Here is a 16,933-nt window from a genome sequence, read left to right on the forward strand (position 1 = left end):
ACTGATCACCAAAGTTTGAGAGAATTGTTGAAACAAACAATTCAAACACCTGAACAACAAAAATATGCATACAAATTGATGGGGTACAATTTTAGCATTGAATACAAGTCAGGATCTTCCAATATAGTTGTTGATGCCCTTTCTAGACAGTTTACAGATGAGGTGACAATGCAGTGTTGTGGTATGCATTCTGAGCCTTCCTTGGATGTATGGTTGAAGATTAAGGAAGAAAATCAAACTGACACTGAGTTGATGGCAATTCACAAAGCAATTGAGGATGGATCACATCCTGATCCTGCTATAGTTCGGAGAGATGGCATACTGTTTCACGAGCACAGATGCTTGTTGTGGTCTACATCCACCTTGAAGCAATTATTATTGACAGAAGCACATTGTACACCCATGGGTGGCCATGCTGGTGTTCAGAGGACTTTCCTTCGTTTATCAACTTCCTTCATGTGGAAAAACATGAGACATGATGTCAAATTGTTTGTTAAAGAATGTTCCATTTGTCAACAGATCAAAAGCTCCACTCAGGTTCCCTTGGGTTTATTACAACCTTTAAAAATACCAGATGCTATCTTTGATGATTTAACCCTTGATTTCATTACTGCTTTGCCCAAATCTAATGGATACACTACTATATTGGTAGTAGTTGATAGATTATCGAAATATGCTCATTTTGGGCCATTGGCCACATCACATACAGCAGCTACTGTCGCCACTTTGTTCTGTAATATGGTTGTTAAGCACCATGGATTTCCTAGATCATTGATCTCTGATAGAGATCCAATCTTTATGAGTAAATTTTGGCAACATTTGTTTAAGTTGAGTGGAACTAAACTCCTGGCCAGCTCTTCTTACCATCCCCAAACGGATGGGCAGTCTGAAGTAACCAATAGGTCCTTGGAGCAATACTTAAGGGCTTTTTGTTTTGAGGAGAATACTAAATGGTCACAATGGTTGTGTTGGGCTGAGTTGCACTATAATACATCAGTGCATTCAGCAATTCAGATGTCTCCTTTTCAAGCAGTTTATGGCAAGCTTCCAACTCTCATTCCTCCATACCATAAAGATACTGTTCGTGTGGAAGCTGTTGACATGATGTTACAGCAACGAGATGAAGTTTTGAATTTGCTTAAAGTTCACTTGCAGAGAGCACAATTGAGAATGAAGACTCAGGCTGATCGTCACCGCCAAGAGCGTTTTTTCCAAGTTGGTGATCGAGTATTGATTAAGTTGCAACCATATCGGCAGGTTTCTGTTGAACGCATATCTAACCACAAATTAGCTAAACGATTTTTTAGCCCTTATACAATTGAACAGGTCATTAGCCCAATGGCTTATAAGGTCAAGTTGCCTGAAGGAAGCTTAATCCATCCTGTATTCCATATTTCAGTTTTAAAACTGTTTCATGGTTCATCGAATCCTTCTTGTGCGTCCTTTCCAACAACCAGCATTGATAACAGACCAATCCAGGTTCCAGTAGCCATTTTAGCATCCAGAGTTCACACACTTGGAGGGAAACCTGTGCTGAAAAAGCTCGTGCAATGGTCTTCTACCGTACCTGAAGATGCATCTTGGGAGAATGCAGATGAGTTACATCATACTTATCCTCACCTTGAGGACAAGGTGGCTTTCCGAGGGGGGACTGATGATACAAACAGTATCACACAGGAAGGCAGGGGACGTAGAGTTAAGGGTGCTCCTACATGGGCTGTTGATTTTGTTAAACAGTAGAAGTGTCTATTGGGCTGTGGGCCATAAGAGATCCATTGTATTAGTTGGTATAACATTCATATGTACATAGGAAGTATACGTGTCAATCCGCATGGCACCTTAGATGTGTCTTTTAAATAGAACAACATGTGTAAAGAAAAGGCATTGATCAATTGTTAATAAAAATCTGGTTCTGTTATTCAGTTACAGAGAGTATCTCTGTATCATTAAGATTTTGGGTTGAGATATAATGTGCACCGACTTGCTACGGTTGGACTAGCTTAGCGCATTTAGCGCATTGATGGTGGTTTCCCGCTACGGACTTCTCTTGGACCCGCCTCACATGGGTTTCAAAGTCAGGTTGGACTTGGACTAGCCTGATATTTGGTTAGGAGGTGGGTTGAATACTTGGCCTCCAGTACCCCGAAGAGGGGGGAGCATGCCACCAATGTTGGGAGATTGTTGGGATATTTAAGTGTGAAATATATATATTTTTTTGTTATTTATGACTTTACATTAATTATTATTGATTTTTTTCTTACAATGTATTCTCCATGTAATAACGTGATATATTACATGATAATTCTGTTTATTTTGAGTCTATTTTAAGCACAGTATATCATGTTGTATTTCAGCTAATGTCTCTCAACTATTACGATTACGGTTAGAGTCAATCTGTGGTAAGATTACGGTTTGATTCATTGTGAGTAGGGGTGTAAATGGGCTGGGCTAGACCAGACTTTGTCTTTCCTGGCCCAAGCCTACGTAAAAAAAAATGAGCTTATCTGGCCTACTGGCCTATTAAAGGCTTTATTTGTAGGCCAAGTCCAGCATATTTTTAAAAATAAGAAAGCCTGACATGGCCTACAGGCTTTGTAGGTCTCCCACTGTAGATACTAAGCAAAGAAATTAATTGTATAGAGCAAAGAAAGTTCCATTCATGCATGTACTGGTACTTCTCATAAGAAAAAAATGACAAACAAGAAAGAGTCAACATAATACTCCAGCTCTAGACTGCATATCATAGAGGAATAAAGTCAAAGAAATGAGGAAAATAAGAAAAATATAATTATTGGGTGCTGAAATAAAGTCTCTAAGCAGAGGTGACTGTCGAAAATGGCCGGCTACAAGCACATGGGTTCTAAGAGAAAAGACGAAGCCGAGAGTGAGAAGCGGCGGTGCACATAAAAATTAGGGTTGGTAGTGGTACTTTGACACATAAAATAAATATTATTTTATTATTTTATTTTAATAAATTAAATAGGCCAGCCTACAAGGCTTTAGGCCGAGCTTGACAAAATTGGCCTATGACCTATTTGTTAAAAAAGTTTTTTTTATAAACCTAAGCCTACTCTACTTTTCTGAAAGGCTGGGCTAGAACAGGCTCAATATAGGTCGGGGTGTAGGCTGGGCTAGCCTGACCCATTTACACCCCTAATTGTGAGTGTAAAAAAGTTTTACATTTACATCTAAATGAAGTGATAATACAATACTTAATGAGTTTGACACCTCATATAGTTAGTTATTAACATAATCAAATTTTCCACATAAGATTAAAATTAAATAGTAATGTAATTTTTTTTACTTTGGACGAGTATTAAAATTAAACTTTAATTTTACTGACATTTTCAATTCTCTGTTCTCATTTTCATTTAGCTCTTTAATTTTGATTTTTAAATTGTACTCAAATATTTTTGTTTGAATCTTAATTATATATATTTTTCCTTTTGTGATAAAAGCTAAAGTAGTTTTGAATTAGTTTTTGCGTCATCAAGATTAAAGGTCTGTTTGATTGTATTTTTTTTATTCTTAAAATTATTTTGCAGAATAGTTAATGAAATATGTGTTTTTTGTGTTTTTGTTTTAAAATTTAAAGGTCAAAATATAAAACAAAAATAACTCAAACATGTTCTATAAATTTGATTCTAAAAACAAAAAAAAGAGTTATAATTTTCAAAATATTTTTTTACAAAACAGACCTTATCAAATATATATTTTTTGTTCTGAAAATAAAAAAACTATTTTTTGAAACATAATTCAAACAAACCCTAAGTCATTTTCTAGACAATTTTAAAGATGGACCTTCTGCTTTAGCCTAATACATTTTAGGATAATTAAATCTCCTAAGTGCATTTGTTTATTCATATGCTAATATAGTAAATTGCAATTAAAAGAGGTTCAAAAAAAAATGAAAAAACAATTAGGAAATAATAGTTCCGTCTCTTCCACCTTGTTTAAATTATTAAATAACGCCTCACCAAAAAAAAAAGTTTATTAAATAATGAAATTGATTTAATTAAATGATTAGTCCAAAAATTATTGGGCTGGATCACACACGGTTGAACCTGGTACCGTGGATGAAGGTCTTGGTAGAGATGTTCTTCGCGAGATGACTAGATGGTTGGCAAGATGGTCAACAAGATGGTTGAGCTGATGAAGAAGTGTTTGGGCAATTTGAGGAGATTGAGGACGGTACCTACAAGGCACTCTGGTGTTCAAGTTAGTTCGCTATTCAAGGTATTTTAGTACTGATGGATATATGATCTTACCTAGGCTTAATGCTTCTGTATTTATAATGGAGGGGTGCCTTACTTACACCGCAATGTATGTCGATATTCATTTCTATTGGTGGAGAATGGTAGCTTTCATAGGTTATGTTGTGGGCGAGATGCCTATAGTCGGGCTAAGCTTCCTTGTAGATGTCGCAACATGCAGGGGGCCTATCATTTAGTCATTGGTTCATGTAATGGTAAAGTCGTCCTGAGCAACTGATCTTGTTATGTCCTCTTGTCTGAGCTGCTGGTTGTGTGTGTCAGAAGGTTGCGAGATGCTCAAGTTAAGTGCGATGGAAACGTTCTTTTCTTTGTTAAGCAATGGTCTTTTAGGCTCGTTTAGGCCTACTATCTTGCATATTTAAGGTCCAAATCGGATTTAAAAATCAATTTCACTTACATTCGACTAAGACACAGAGTGTATTTGTTGGCAAGCCTGGGTTTAGTGGTCATTGATCTGAACCTATTCCATGCAGTATATTTGGTCCAATTCATGTGTGGCCTAAGAGTCCAAATTATCAAGACTTAAAAGAGGAAGGAAACACATTCAACCCACATGCAAGTCATTCACTAGACATAGTTATGGCAACAACAACTTATAACTCCACAACCACCTTAACAACCAATGGCTAAGAGACAAGTACATGATTTCAGCTATGTTTAATAGATATAGCCTAGAAATAGGCATCCAACACACGAATAGGCAGCAGAAGACACCTCAGTCCACCAATGATATTAAGTGTCATCATATTATGGCGGCATAAGCACGACATCCAACTGCTATATAATGAAGGCTTGAAACCAAGGTATGATCATCATATCCATCTTAACTTAAGTTTATTGATCAAATATTGACTTGAGTGTCAAAGTGTATTCTCTTGCAGGTACCTCTCCCCATTTGTCCCAGCCAAATATAGCTATCCAGTATTAGCATAACCATCTCGCAGATCATCCGGCGTCGACATCCATCTTGAAGCAAATCCACTCAAATTGTTATTGAAGTAAATTCAATCATGTGTGGTCTAGCCTAACTTCTCTTGAACAAATTAAGTTTGAAAATTCAAAAGTAAAATTGATTAAACACGTTCATTGTGGTGCAACAAAATAAAAATTTAAAAATTGTCTCTAAAAGCAGTGTTACTAAAATCGGACCGACCCGGCCCGGTCGACCCGGGAACCGGTAAACCGATCATATAACTGGTCCGATTGAAGCAACGGACTGGCCATGCATCAGAACCGGTGAGACTCGATCCGACCCGATCGATTTTCATAAAAATCAGCGACCCGGTCGGTTAACCGGTGACCTGGCCCGGTCCCAAAAAAAAAAATCCAAAATTTTAAAAAATAATAATCATATTAGACATATTTGAATATTTTTTTGCTTATTGACTTACATAAGTTATGTACCTACAACACTAATATTATCTCAATTATGTACTTTGCAGAAAATTTTGAATTAATTTATAGTTAGAGATGTCATTTTCTAAACCTAAAGCCCCATATCACGATCATTATATTTTTGTTTGATCTTTTATTGGATAATAATATGTGATTTATTATTTTTTATATTAAAATATTTGAAATTTTATCATTTTTTTTAGATATTTGAGTATGTTTATAATTTTATAATATAAATTATAAAATTGTATATAATTATCGAGTAATGCGATTGAACCAGTGACCCATTACCTCGACCGGATCAATAACCGAACCGATTTTAATAACATTGTCTAAAAGCATTGGGGACCTTAATTTTCTTTCTTCTACGTGGTGTTGGCTTTCCCATTTAAGGTGCTTTTGCCCCCTCTTTTATGGGTGCTTCTCTTATGGGTTGTTGTCGTTCTTATTGTTCATTGGTAGCCTTATTTTCCTTGGTTGTTCTTGATTTTGAATTTCTCATAGTTCCTTATATTTTGAGCTGTGTAGTGGATCCATGATACAATTTAAATATTAACTTGGCCCAAATATAAATCTTAAATCCGAAACTCATATAGAAGATCTTCACTTTCATATGTAGACATTTTTCTTTTTTATATTATTTATCATATTTATTTATTGACTTGAGCATCGTAACGTGCACCACCACAACATTTTGTCCATGAAAGCACATGAAAGAGCCTTATATTACGTCATGTTTGACATTTTTAACTATAATTTTCTTGAAGCATGGATTTGGAAGATCCTCAAGTGATGATGAAGGAGATTTTCTAGAAGACAGTGTTGAATTGAAGACTTGGATTTGGTGTTTCGGACGTATGAATTGTCCACTAGTTTCCCTCCAGCTCGGCTGGAAAGTAACCTTGAAGAGACCTTTTTTAAATTGGAACTATACAGTACTGCTGATTTTTTCAAGGCAATTTTCAAAGTTTTGGAATTGAGTAATTTTGGTCTCATAAACAAACATATCACATATTTCATACACGCTAATATATTACAGATTTCACGGACAGTTTATTTTTATAATTCATTATTTTTTTCCCCGCTTTCTCTCTCAGTTATCTAACTCAACTTTGAAATTATTGCCTCCTGAGTTGATTGTACATTATTTTTAATGATTTTTTGTGCTTCCTCAATTCTCTCCGTTAGGTTTCAAAGGAGCATCTAGAAGTTATATGTTGCACTTTGGATGGACAAGACCATGTGCTCCATTTTTAATATTTTCTTTTTTTATTTGTTTTAAATATTAGCTTTTAATTTTTTTTAAACATAATGAATAGATAAAATATAAAATAAAAAAAAATAAAAAAATAAACTATTAAAATAAAGAACGTATTACATATGGAGGCCGAGATCAAGTCATGATAATCTTTCTTTAACAACCATTTGTTGTATAAATGTCATAGTCAAAAGGATTAAATTAAGAAATTTTAAGTCTGTGGTGACAAATGGACTAAAGTTCACGCAGTCTAAATATATTTCCCCTCTACAAACTAATTTCGAATATGATAAAATCAAATACAACAACAACTACAAACAAAAAGAAACTATAAATGACAAATATAAAAAGTTCGACGGAGTTGTTATATATATATATATATATATAATCATTTGACGCCACATTTGAATGTTGTTAGATTAAGGCAGATTCACTGTGTCACATGTTTATAAATTAGAATCGTTAGATCAAAGTAAGATCAATTACTCTTAGAAGAGGTGTCAAATGACCATGTCTCACATAGGGGGTAGGATTTTTTAATACCAGTGTTAAATAAAAAGTTTGGCACCACATTTGAGTGCTGTTAGATCAAGGCAGATCAACGATATCACATATTTACAAACAATATCAGTGACTTATGAGATGTCAAATAATCCTGTCTCAAAAATAATATATATATATATATAGGCAAAAAAATTAATTTTTTTGCCTTTTTAATAAAAAATTACGAAAATGCAGTCGTTTTGAAATTAATTACGAAAATATAGCAGTCAAACACGTCCACATGAGGCGTGTTCAAATAAAGAGAAACACGCCCATGTGGGGCGTGACCTAAGCGTGAGTCACGCCCACATGGGGCGTGACCAAGTTGGAGAGAGACACGCCCCATCTGAGCGTGTTTCACCAGGTGCTGTCACGTGTCACAAAAGTCAATAATTTGACCGTAAAACTTTGGAAGTCCATAACTTTTGATTCGGGTATCCGAATTAGGTTTTTTTTTTTGATTCCACATAACTTTTCGAGATCTACGTAATGACATCTCATTTGGCATATTTTGTCTCTCACAAAAAAATTTAAATTTACAACAATGATACCATAATTATTAAAAATGACATGACTTTGTTACCTTATAATTATTACTAAAAATAATCTAACATATTTATAATCATGAACAAAAACTTAAAAATCAAAATAAAACGAAAAGAACTCACTTAACTTTTTAATATAAATTATTCGATATTCTGTCACCGACAGATGTTAATCGAATACAATTATAAATTTCATAAAATTCTTCATTCAAATTTTTAATATATATCTCAATAACATACATAATTAACCTTATCATAACTTACCATAATCATAAGGATCTTTATTATGAATGTTTCTAATAATAAGAGTGATTTTCTGCTTATTAATTTGAGTTTAAACGTTCTTATGGTATCATTATTGTAAATTCAATTTTTTTTTGTGAGAGACAAAATATACCAAATGAGGTGTCATTACGTAGATCTCGAAAATTTATGTGGAATCAAAATTTTTTTTACCTAATTCGGATACCCGAGTCAAAAGTTATAGACTTCTAAAGTTTTACAGTCAAACTGTTGACTTTTGTGCCACGTGACAGCACCTGGTGAAACACGCTCAAATGGGGCGTGTCTCTCTCCTCGGTCATGCCCAGATAGGGCATGTCTCTTTCCAACCGGTCACGCCCCTATGAGCGTATTTCACTGCTATATTTTCATAATTAATTTCAAAACAATTACTTATTCGTAATTTTTTATTAAAAAATAATAAATTAATTTTTTTTGCCTATATAAATATATATATATTTGGTGTTATGGACCAGCCCATGGGTTTGGTTAACCATTAAGGTCCAATTCAGAGTTTAAATATAAGGAAAAACTAATATTACGTTGTAGGAAAGTTCTTAGGTCATGTCACAGAGACAAGAGATTGTGGGGTCCACTATTTTTAAAATAAAAGAAAAGTAAAAGAATTGATGGGCTCACTTTTATGTTTGTGTAGAAAGATTGCTTGTGTCATGTAAAAGGAGAAAAATATTACCCTTAAATCTATGTATTGTTAAAGTGAGATAATTGCTCAGTCACCGTATATGATCTCTTTTCCCATTTATACGCTGCTCATATAATTAAGTGTGAGCTGCCTCCCATAAAGGCAAAAACGGCGACGGATAAATAAGATTTTCATCTCTATAAATACCTCTCTTTTTCCATTTAAAAGACATCTTTTACTTATTATATTCCTTGGTACAAGAGCCACTGTTCCACACACATTTCCCTTCATTCTTAGTATTCTTTCTGGACCCAAACCATGTCGTGACTCGTGATATCTCCCCTAACAATAACTCCATTGGTGAGCCTAAGTTCATACACTTCATCAAATCACCGTTATATTAATATTCTACACCCTCGAAGGAAAATAGATCTAGTCTACCCTTAAACTCGAAAACAGTTCAGTTGAACTTAATTTAAATGAATCTGTAAACATGCATTATTAATATATTCCTAGGCTGCTTAAAAATACTTTGACCACCTTAACTACATTCCCCCTGACCGTTATAGCTAGAAGCCACCTACTCTCATGTCTAACAACTCAACCTTATCTCCTATACATACATGCCACTTAAAACACATGAACACACTTACAAACACCTCCAATATGCATATCCTTGTTCTTGTTCTCATTATTAACATCACAATTCAAACTTCAAAATTTCAAACCTGAAGATGGGAGAAGCTACACAAAGGTAACAGAATTGCACTTATCCTTCCAAGCTGTCCTTGCTTTTTTGGTTTATCGACGTGAGATAATTATTTCATGTAACAGACACAAAATAGTGAGATTTATTTTATTTTTTTCTTTTTCTTTTTTAAAATAGTGGTCCTCACTATTTTGTCTCTGTTGAATGAGGTAATTATCTCATCCAACTTGAGATAAATAGATCCTTTCTCACTCCTTTTTTCTAACCTTTGGGGTGGAGGGTTTGTCAGGTATGCAGTTGTGACTGGTGCAAATAAAGGAATTGGATTAGAGATAGTTAGACAGTTAGCTTCAGCTGGGATCAAGGTGGTGCTTACAGCTAGAGATGAGAAAAGGGGTCTTGAAGCATTTGAAAAACTCAAAGACTCAGGTCTATCTGACTTTGTAGTTTTTCATCTGTTAGATGTGGCTGATGCTCAAAGTGTAGCTTCTCTTGCAGATTTTATCAAATCTGAATTTGGAAAACTTGATATTCTGGTAACATGGATATTTGATACCCCTCTATTTTATTTTTTTTATTTAATCTTTTTGTAAATTAAAGTTTGTGACTTGTGTGATTCTACATGCATAATTCTCGTTGTTAGCCATTATTTGATTAGTCTTACAATACTTCTTGGAGTTATCTAACTATGGTCACTTGTCTCCTCTACGGTTTCATATCCACACTATGTTCTTCTGTGCTTGTTTAATCAATATTCAATGTTAAGGAAAACGGGAATTTTTTATTTGCTTAGTATTGAATGTGCATGAGACAGGGAAAGCCCCCATGTTCTAATGCTGGTGAGGTTTAGCTTTTTGTGGTATAGTTTGGTGCTGGTAAGGGTATTTCATTGAATAGAAATTATTTAACACCGGTGGCAAACTTAGGAAACCAACTTGATGATGATGATGAAAGCACTAATCTGCCCTGATAGAAAAGTTTATCATTTCAAGAGTATAAGATGGGTGAGAGTTAGGATCATTAGTTAAGTAAGTAATTATCTTGACCAAGACCTCATCATTTTATGCTCCTTGATAGATTTCTTTTTCCTTTTTTTTTTTTTAATTTCTAGTTATTTGAGTTATGATAAATTTTCTTGATAGCTTTGAAGGAAAAACTCATGACTTTAAACTTTGATGTTTGTACAATGCAGGTGAACAATGCAGGGGTTAATGGAGTTGTAATTAAAGACACTGATTTATTCACTTTAGCTATCATGAATCGTGGGGTAAGTATTCTGGCATCTAGTCAATAGATGAGGAAAGCTTGAAACTTGGTGCACCCTGTACAAAAGGGGCCTCAATTTACTACTTTTCTTGTCCATCTCATCTTTAAATTCTAATGATAGAAAAACCTTACATGAGCAGGATGAAAGTTGTCACAAATAATGATTGAAGGTCTTTTGTATACTAAAAAAAAATGATTGAAGGTTTTTGGCAGTGCGACTATGTTTTATATCTCAACCTAAACTTAACTATCCTGCTTGACTAATAACTCTTCTGAATTTTGAAATTGGTTCTTTCTTTTGCACATTTAATGGCATAGTATGTGTGAAGTCTGGGTGCCATATTAAATTCTGAACTGTTGAGGAAACCTCTTGGAGCAGCGATAAGGTTGCTTCTTGTGATTGGAAGATCATAGGTTCAAGTCTGAGAAACATTCTTTTTGTCAAAAATGCAAGGATAAGATTGCATATAATCGACCCTATTTCTACCCTTGTAAGTTGGAGAGATTTGTGCACGGGGATTTGTCTCTCTTTTTTCCCTTTGGTGGAAACTTCTGGTTGTTATAAAGTTTGTAATTGTTTTATTTTTGTGTGGGGGATATTTGTCCTTTGAAAAACTTCTGTAATGGGTTTGAGTATTGAGTTGTCCTTACTTTGCAGGCATTATCCGAAGATGACAGGGCAAAGGCAATGACTCAAACATATGAGTTAGCTGAAGAATGCTTGCAAATAAATTATTATGGTGCCAAAATAACTGTTGAATCCCTTCTTCCCCTCCTCCAGTTGTCTGATTCACCAAGAATTATAAATGTGTCATCCACCTTGGGGCAGTTAGAGGTAGGCAATAAATTCTTAAGGTTTTGGCCTTCTACATGATATTGAAGCAAAATTTTCAGCTTCTTTCCCTGCATCTATAAAAAAATGTTTCATATAGATACCTTGTTAGTTAATCATTGTCTCTTGTCTCCTTTAATTTGCATGAGGTCTTATTGCTTGTTCTTGTAAAATTCAGAGTGTACCAAATGGCTGGGCTAAAGGAATCTTCAGTGATGCTGATAACCTTACAGAAGAGGGAGTGGATCATGTGTTGAGGAATTTTGTCAAAGATTTCCAAGAAGCTTCATTAGAAAACAAAGGGTGGCCTAAGACTCTAGGTGCCTATATTATCTCTAAGGCCGCTATGAATTCCTATACAAGAATTCTTGCAAAGAATTTAACAGAAGTTGCTGTCATTCGCAGCTTGATGATATATTAAATTGGGTCTATTATATAGACCAAGATTTACAATTGATCAGGAAATCAGCTAAACCTAAGGAACAGAAAGCATAAATCAAGCTAATCTATTTACATCAGGAAATCAGCTAAACTTAAGGAACAGAAAGCATAAATCAAGCTAATCTATTTACATCAGGAAATCAGCTAAAACTAAGGAACAGAAAGCATAAATCAAGCTAATCTATTTTAATATACAAGGTAACAAACCGTGATAGTTACAATCAGGATCCTAACAAATTAATGCTACTCTAATAGAATTTCCCTTCTGTGTGCATCAATAGTGTTTGCCCTGGTTATGTCAAAACAGATATAACAGCCAATACTGGCTTCTTAACAGTTGAAGAAGGTGCTGCTAGTCCTGTGAGGCTAGCACTGCTTCCAAATGGTGCTCCATCTGGACTCTTCTATTACCGGAGTGAAGTTTCTTCCTTTTGATTTGTAATACAATTTTACAAACTGCATAGCTTTTGCTTGTCAATTAATATTCTACATTAATTATCATTGACTTTTTTGTGACATCATGTATTCTCCATATAATAACGTGATATATTACATGATAATTCTGGTTGTTGAGCCTATTTTAAGCAGAGTGTATCATGTTGTATGTCAGTGCAAATCTTAGTAAATATTTAATGTCTCTCAACTATTAAGATTACAGTTAGAGTCAATATGTGGAATTATAATTTTTCTTGTAGAATGAAATTTCAAGATTACAACGTGTATAAAACTAATATATGTGGAGGTGAATTTCATTATCATTGGTTCTCATGCACACTTGCCTAAATGATTACATTCATTTACATGTATGTACAAAAGGGATATTTAGTTAGCTCATGTTTTGTCAAAGTTATAGACGGGTTAATCAATTGTAATTTTTTGAGATGATTTAGCTGAAGCATTAATAATATTTACATCACCTGAAACATGTAATGAAATTACAGAGGGGCTTCTTTTTTATCTTTTGGAGACACAGGTGCTTCTTGAAACCAGATACAATGTTGACGCTCTCTAGCTAATTGAGCTACAACTTAGGTGCTATCACATTTTGTACGTGACTTAAATATAAAAAGAATTATAAATAATAGGAAAATTATATTTTCCGTTCTTGATATTTATTAAAACAATATGGCATTTCTCTCTTACAATTCTTTTATTTTGACTTTTATTAAATAATTTTTTTTTCATGATTAATTTTTTTTGTTTATAGACTAGAATTTCTATACCGTTTAATGTCTATATTGGACCTATACCAAACGGATATAAGGTCCAATCCAAGAACTGCCCAGAGGCCCAAAATAACCCATAAGGAAACACATACATGCAATCCCTCAAGGACTTAATTAAGATCACAACAGTACAAGATTGATAAACCTCATCAATAGCCAATAACTAGGTAACAGGCACGAAATTCCAGCTAAATCTAGGTAGGTATCAGATCCTATCAAGAAGCATCCCGCATGAAAGCTACCTTAACATGGGTGATAAACGAATTAGAGTCTTTGAAAGACTTTTAGTTTGGTTCAGTTCGTAAATGCATGAGCTTATATGTTTAAAATTAGTTGTTGGAATTAGGTTTAGACTTACATAAAAGCTCATTAAATAAAAAAAATGTCAGGCTCTAATTCAAAAGCTCGGTGTTAGAGCCTTTCAGGCTGGCCTAATATATTAATTTTTAATTTTATTTTATATTTTTTATACTATTTGTAATAGTACTTTCTGTCCTCAATCCATTTCACCCATTTTGTTAGTTAAACATATTTTTTGAATGATTTTGTTCTATATTATGTTGTTTGGATATACATTGAATTTATGAATATTTATAAAATTACTAGTGCTGTTGATTGTATATTCTATTTGGATAAATTTTTGTTGTCTTAATTTTTTTTAAACAGGTTAACAGACTAAATCAAACTTTTATTTTTTGTAAATAAGTCAGGCCACAAGCTAATAATTATATTCATAACATGTATCAGGCTTGGTCAGACTGACATATTTAAACACAGGCTTAACCTCTTAAGATCAAAGCTCGACTTGGCTCGGCGCTTTAACACCCGTGTACCCTAACCAAGCCACATGCATCCATCAATCAGAAGACAAGCTAGTTATGCCACTATATTAATGCGACTTAATAAGTCAACAAGTAGGTCATACAACAATTATAAAAGAGAGGATTAAAGCTCATGTATGATTGATTGTCTTCTCTCAATATACTTAAACTTATAAAGAAATTATTGACTTGAGTATAGGAGTACTTTGCAAGTACACATCCCTTCTTATTCCAATAAAATCACATTACAACAACATTGGGTACACCATCCTTAGCAAAGCATGAGATTCTGTAGCTTCAACTTATCAAATCCTTCAATTGGGCCAGGTTAAAGCATGTGTGGTTTAGAGTTTAGGTTCTAGGCCCAACTCCTTGCGGTGTAGTCATATTAGTTTATGACATCATAATAAAAATAAAAGATATGATATTGTTACTAGTACTATCAATTAATGTTACTACTAATATCACTATCAATTTGTTTCATCATTATATCGATTATGTTGATTTAACGGTTATATATTTTCACCTTTGTATGGTTATAATTTTTCATATTTAATGTGAAATCATTAAATATGGAGAATCATAACCATACAATGGTGGAGATAAATATAAAGTATTAAATATAGAGAAGAAAGAAAGTTTTTAGAAAATTAAATAAGAACCGTTGGATCAACCTAATTGATCTAACGGTGAAATATATTGATAGTGATATTGGTAATAATACTAATTTATAGTAATAATATTCTATCTCTAAAGAGAAGAGAATGTAAAATCATATTTAAAAGGAAGGGTAATTTTATGAATTTAATTTCGATGCATTATCGATCAGTGTAAAAAAGTTTTACATTTAGATCTAAATGGTATCACATTAGTTTGACACCTCGTGTAGTTATTAACATAATCAAATTCTCTAAATGATATGTCAACATAAGATTAAATGATACATTAATTTTATTAATATTTTTAATTTATTCTCATTCTCGTTAAACTTTTTGATTTTGATTTTTAAATTAAAATTTTGTTATTATATTGATATTTTTTTCTTTTACCTTGAAGCTAAAGTAGCTTTGAATTAGTTTTTGCGTCAGTCAAGACTAGGTCATTTTCTACACAATTTTAAAAATGGACCTTCTGCTTTAGAGAATATATATTCAGTTTACCTAAAGTAATAAGTGAGACTCATCATTGATTTATGTGACATTAACCATAAAAAAGGAGACATGATAAATAATGTTAGAAGGGTTATTATTATTTTTAATAAATAATATATCGTGTATTACACAGTAGTACTAAAAATATTCTCTAATAAATATAATTAGATCTCCTCACTGCATTTATTTATGGGAAAAAGATATGTTATTTTTTTATAACTGATCCTAATTATCTCTTTGAGGCGAATCAGAACTCCCGGTATCTCTACGGGTTTGGCTCTTTGAGCCGCCTATGAGACTAATCCAAAGTTCGGGTGCGAGTCCAAGAATTACGGTACTTATGCCTCTCCCCAGATGGTGTTGGTGGAATTCGAACCGAGGTTCTCTCCAACCACTCAGTCCCCATACTACCAACTGAGCCACTACACTTGGGTAAAAATATGTCATTTTAAATGACACACATTGTGTCCTTTCACTCTCACAAAGAGGTGGGACCCACAATTTTAAAACTTTTTCCTCTTACTTTCTCCCATAATCTATCTCTTTCTTTCACTTAAAATAGCATAACTTTGTGTCCTTTAAAATGATACACATTTTTTTAATTTTTTATTTACATGCTAAAATAGTAAATTGCAGTGAAAAAGGGTTCCTAAAGAATGAATAAACTATTGGGAGCTAAGAGTTCCGTCTCTTCCACCATGTTTAGAACTAATAAAATAATAAGTTATGAAATATTTAATAGGTGTAACTTAGTTGATAACACATGTTGAGTATATGGAGAGAGAATATATATTAGGGATAGAATAATATTTTAACTTTACTAAGCTTGTTGAAATACTGGGGACCAACTCACCTCAAAAAAATAATTAGGGTTGATATAAAAATAAATAAATATAAAATTGACTTTATTGATTTAAAAATTGAATAAACACATTCATCGTGGTCCACTAATTTTTTTTTCTAAAAAAATGTCTCTAAAAGCATTGTGGACCTTAATTTTCTATCTTCTATGTTGTGTTGGCTTTCCCATTTAAGTTGCTTTTGTGCCCTCTTTTTGAGTGCTTCTCTTATAGGTTGTTGTCGTTCTTATTGTTCCTTGGTAGCTTTCTTTTTCTTTCTTGTTCTTGTTTTTTTTTTTTTTTTTTTTTTGGATTATCTTGTTTTTGATTTTTGAATATCTCATAATTCCTTACATTTTGAGCTGTGTAGTGGATCCATGATACAGTTTAAATATCAACTGGCCCGGATATAGAAGATCTTCACTATCATATGTACACATTTTTCTTTTTTATATTATTCGTCTTATTTATTTATTGACTTAAGCATCCTAACATGCACCACCACATTTTGCCCATGAAAACACATGAAGGAGCCTTACATCACGTTAAGTTTGAAATTTTTTAGTTAAGTTTTCTAGAAGCATAGATTTGGAAGATCCTCAAGTGATGATGAAGGAGATTTTCTAGAAGGCAGGGTTAAAGACTTGGACTTGGTGTTTTGGGTGTATGAATTGTCCACTAGTTTTCCACCAGCCCAGCTTGACTCAA

At 33.4% G+C, this 16,933-nt stretch overlaps 1 protein-coding gene across 1 annotated transcript; it reads left to right on the plus strand.

Moving 5' to 3' along the window:
* The first annotated feature begins 9,674 nt into the window (after positions 1-9,674).
* Positions 9,675-12,623, plus strand: LOC133286712 ((+)-neomenthol dehydrogenase-like). The gene is made up of 6 exons (XM_061484169.1): positions 9,675-9,694; positions 9,939-10,185; positions 10,842-10,916; positions 11,574-11,750; positions 11,926-12,135; positions 12,444-12,623. The coding sequence occupies exons 1-6, from the start codon at positions 9,675-9,677 to the stop codon at positions 12,621-12,623; spliced, it is 909 nt and encodes a 302-aa protein (XP_061340153.1).
* Positions 12,624-16,933: the final 4,310 nt, after the last annotated feature.

The sequence above is a fragment of the Gastrolobium bilobum genome, unplaced genomic scaffold (genome assembly GCF_033153095.1).
Source record: "Gastrolobium bilobum isolate Gb01-03AN ecotype WA unplaced genomic scaffold, APGP_CSIRO_Gbil_v1 utg16848, whole genome shotgun sequence".
Taxonomy (NCBI): Eukaryota; Viridiplantae; Streptophyta; class Magnoliopsida; order Fabales; family Fabaceae; genus Gastrolobium; species Gastrolobium bilobum.

Coding starts and splice junctions, on each gene's coding strand:
- LOC133286712 (XM_061484169.1), top strand. CDS start 9,675: ATGGGAGAAGCTACACAAAG. Junction 10,917..11,573: donor TAGCTATCATGAATCGTGGG/GTAAGTATTCTG, acceptor CTTACTTTGCAG/GCATTATCCGAAGATGACAG. Junction 12,136..12,443: donor TTGCAAAGAATTTAACAGAA/GTTGCTGTCATT, acceptor CTACTCTAATAG/AATTTCCCTTCTGTGTGCAT.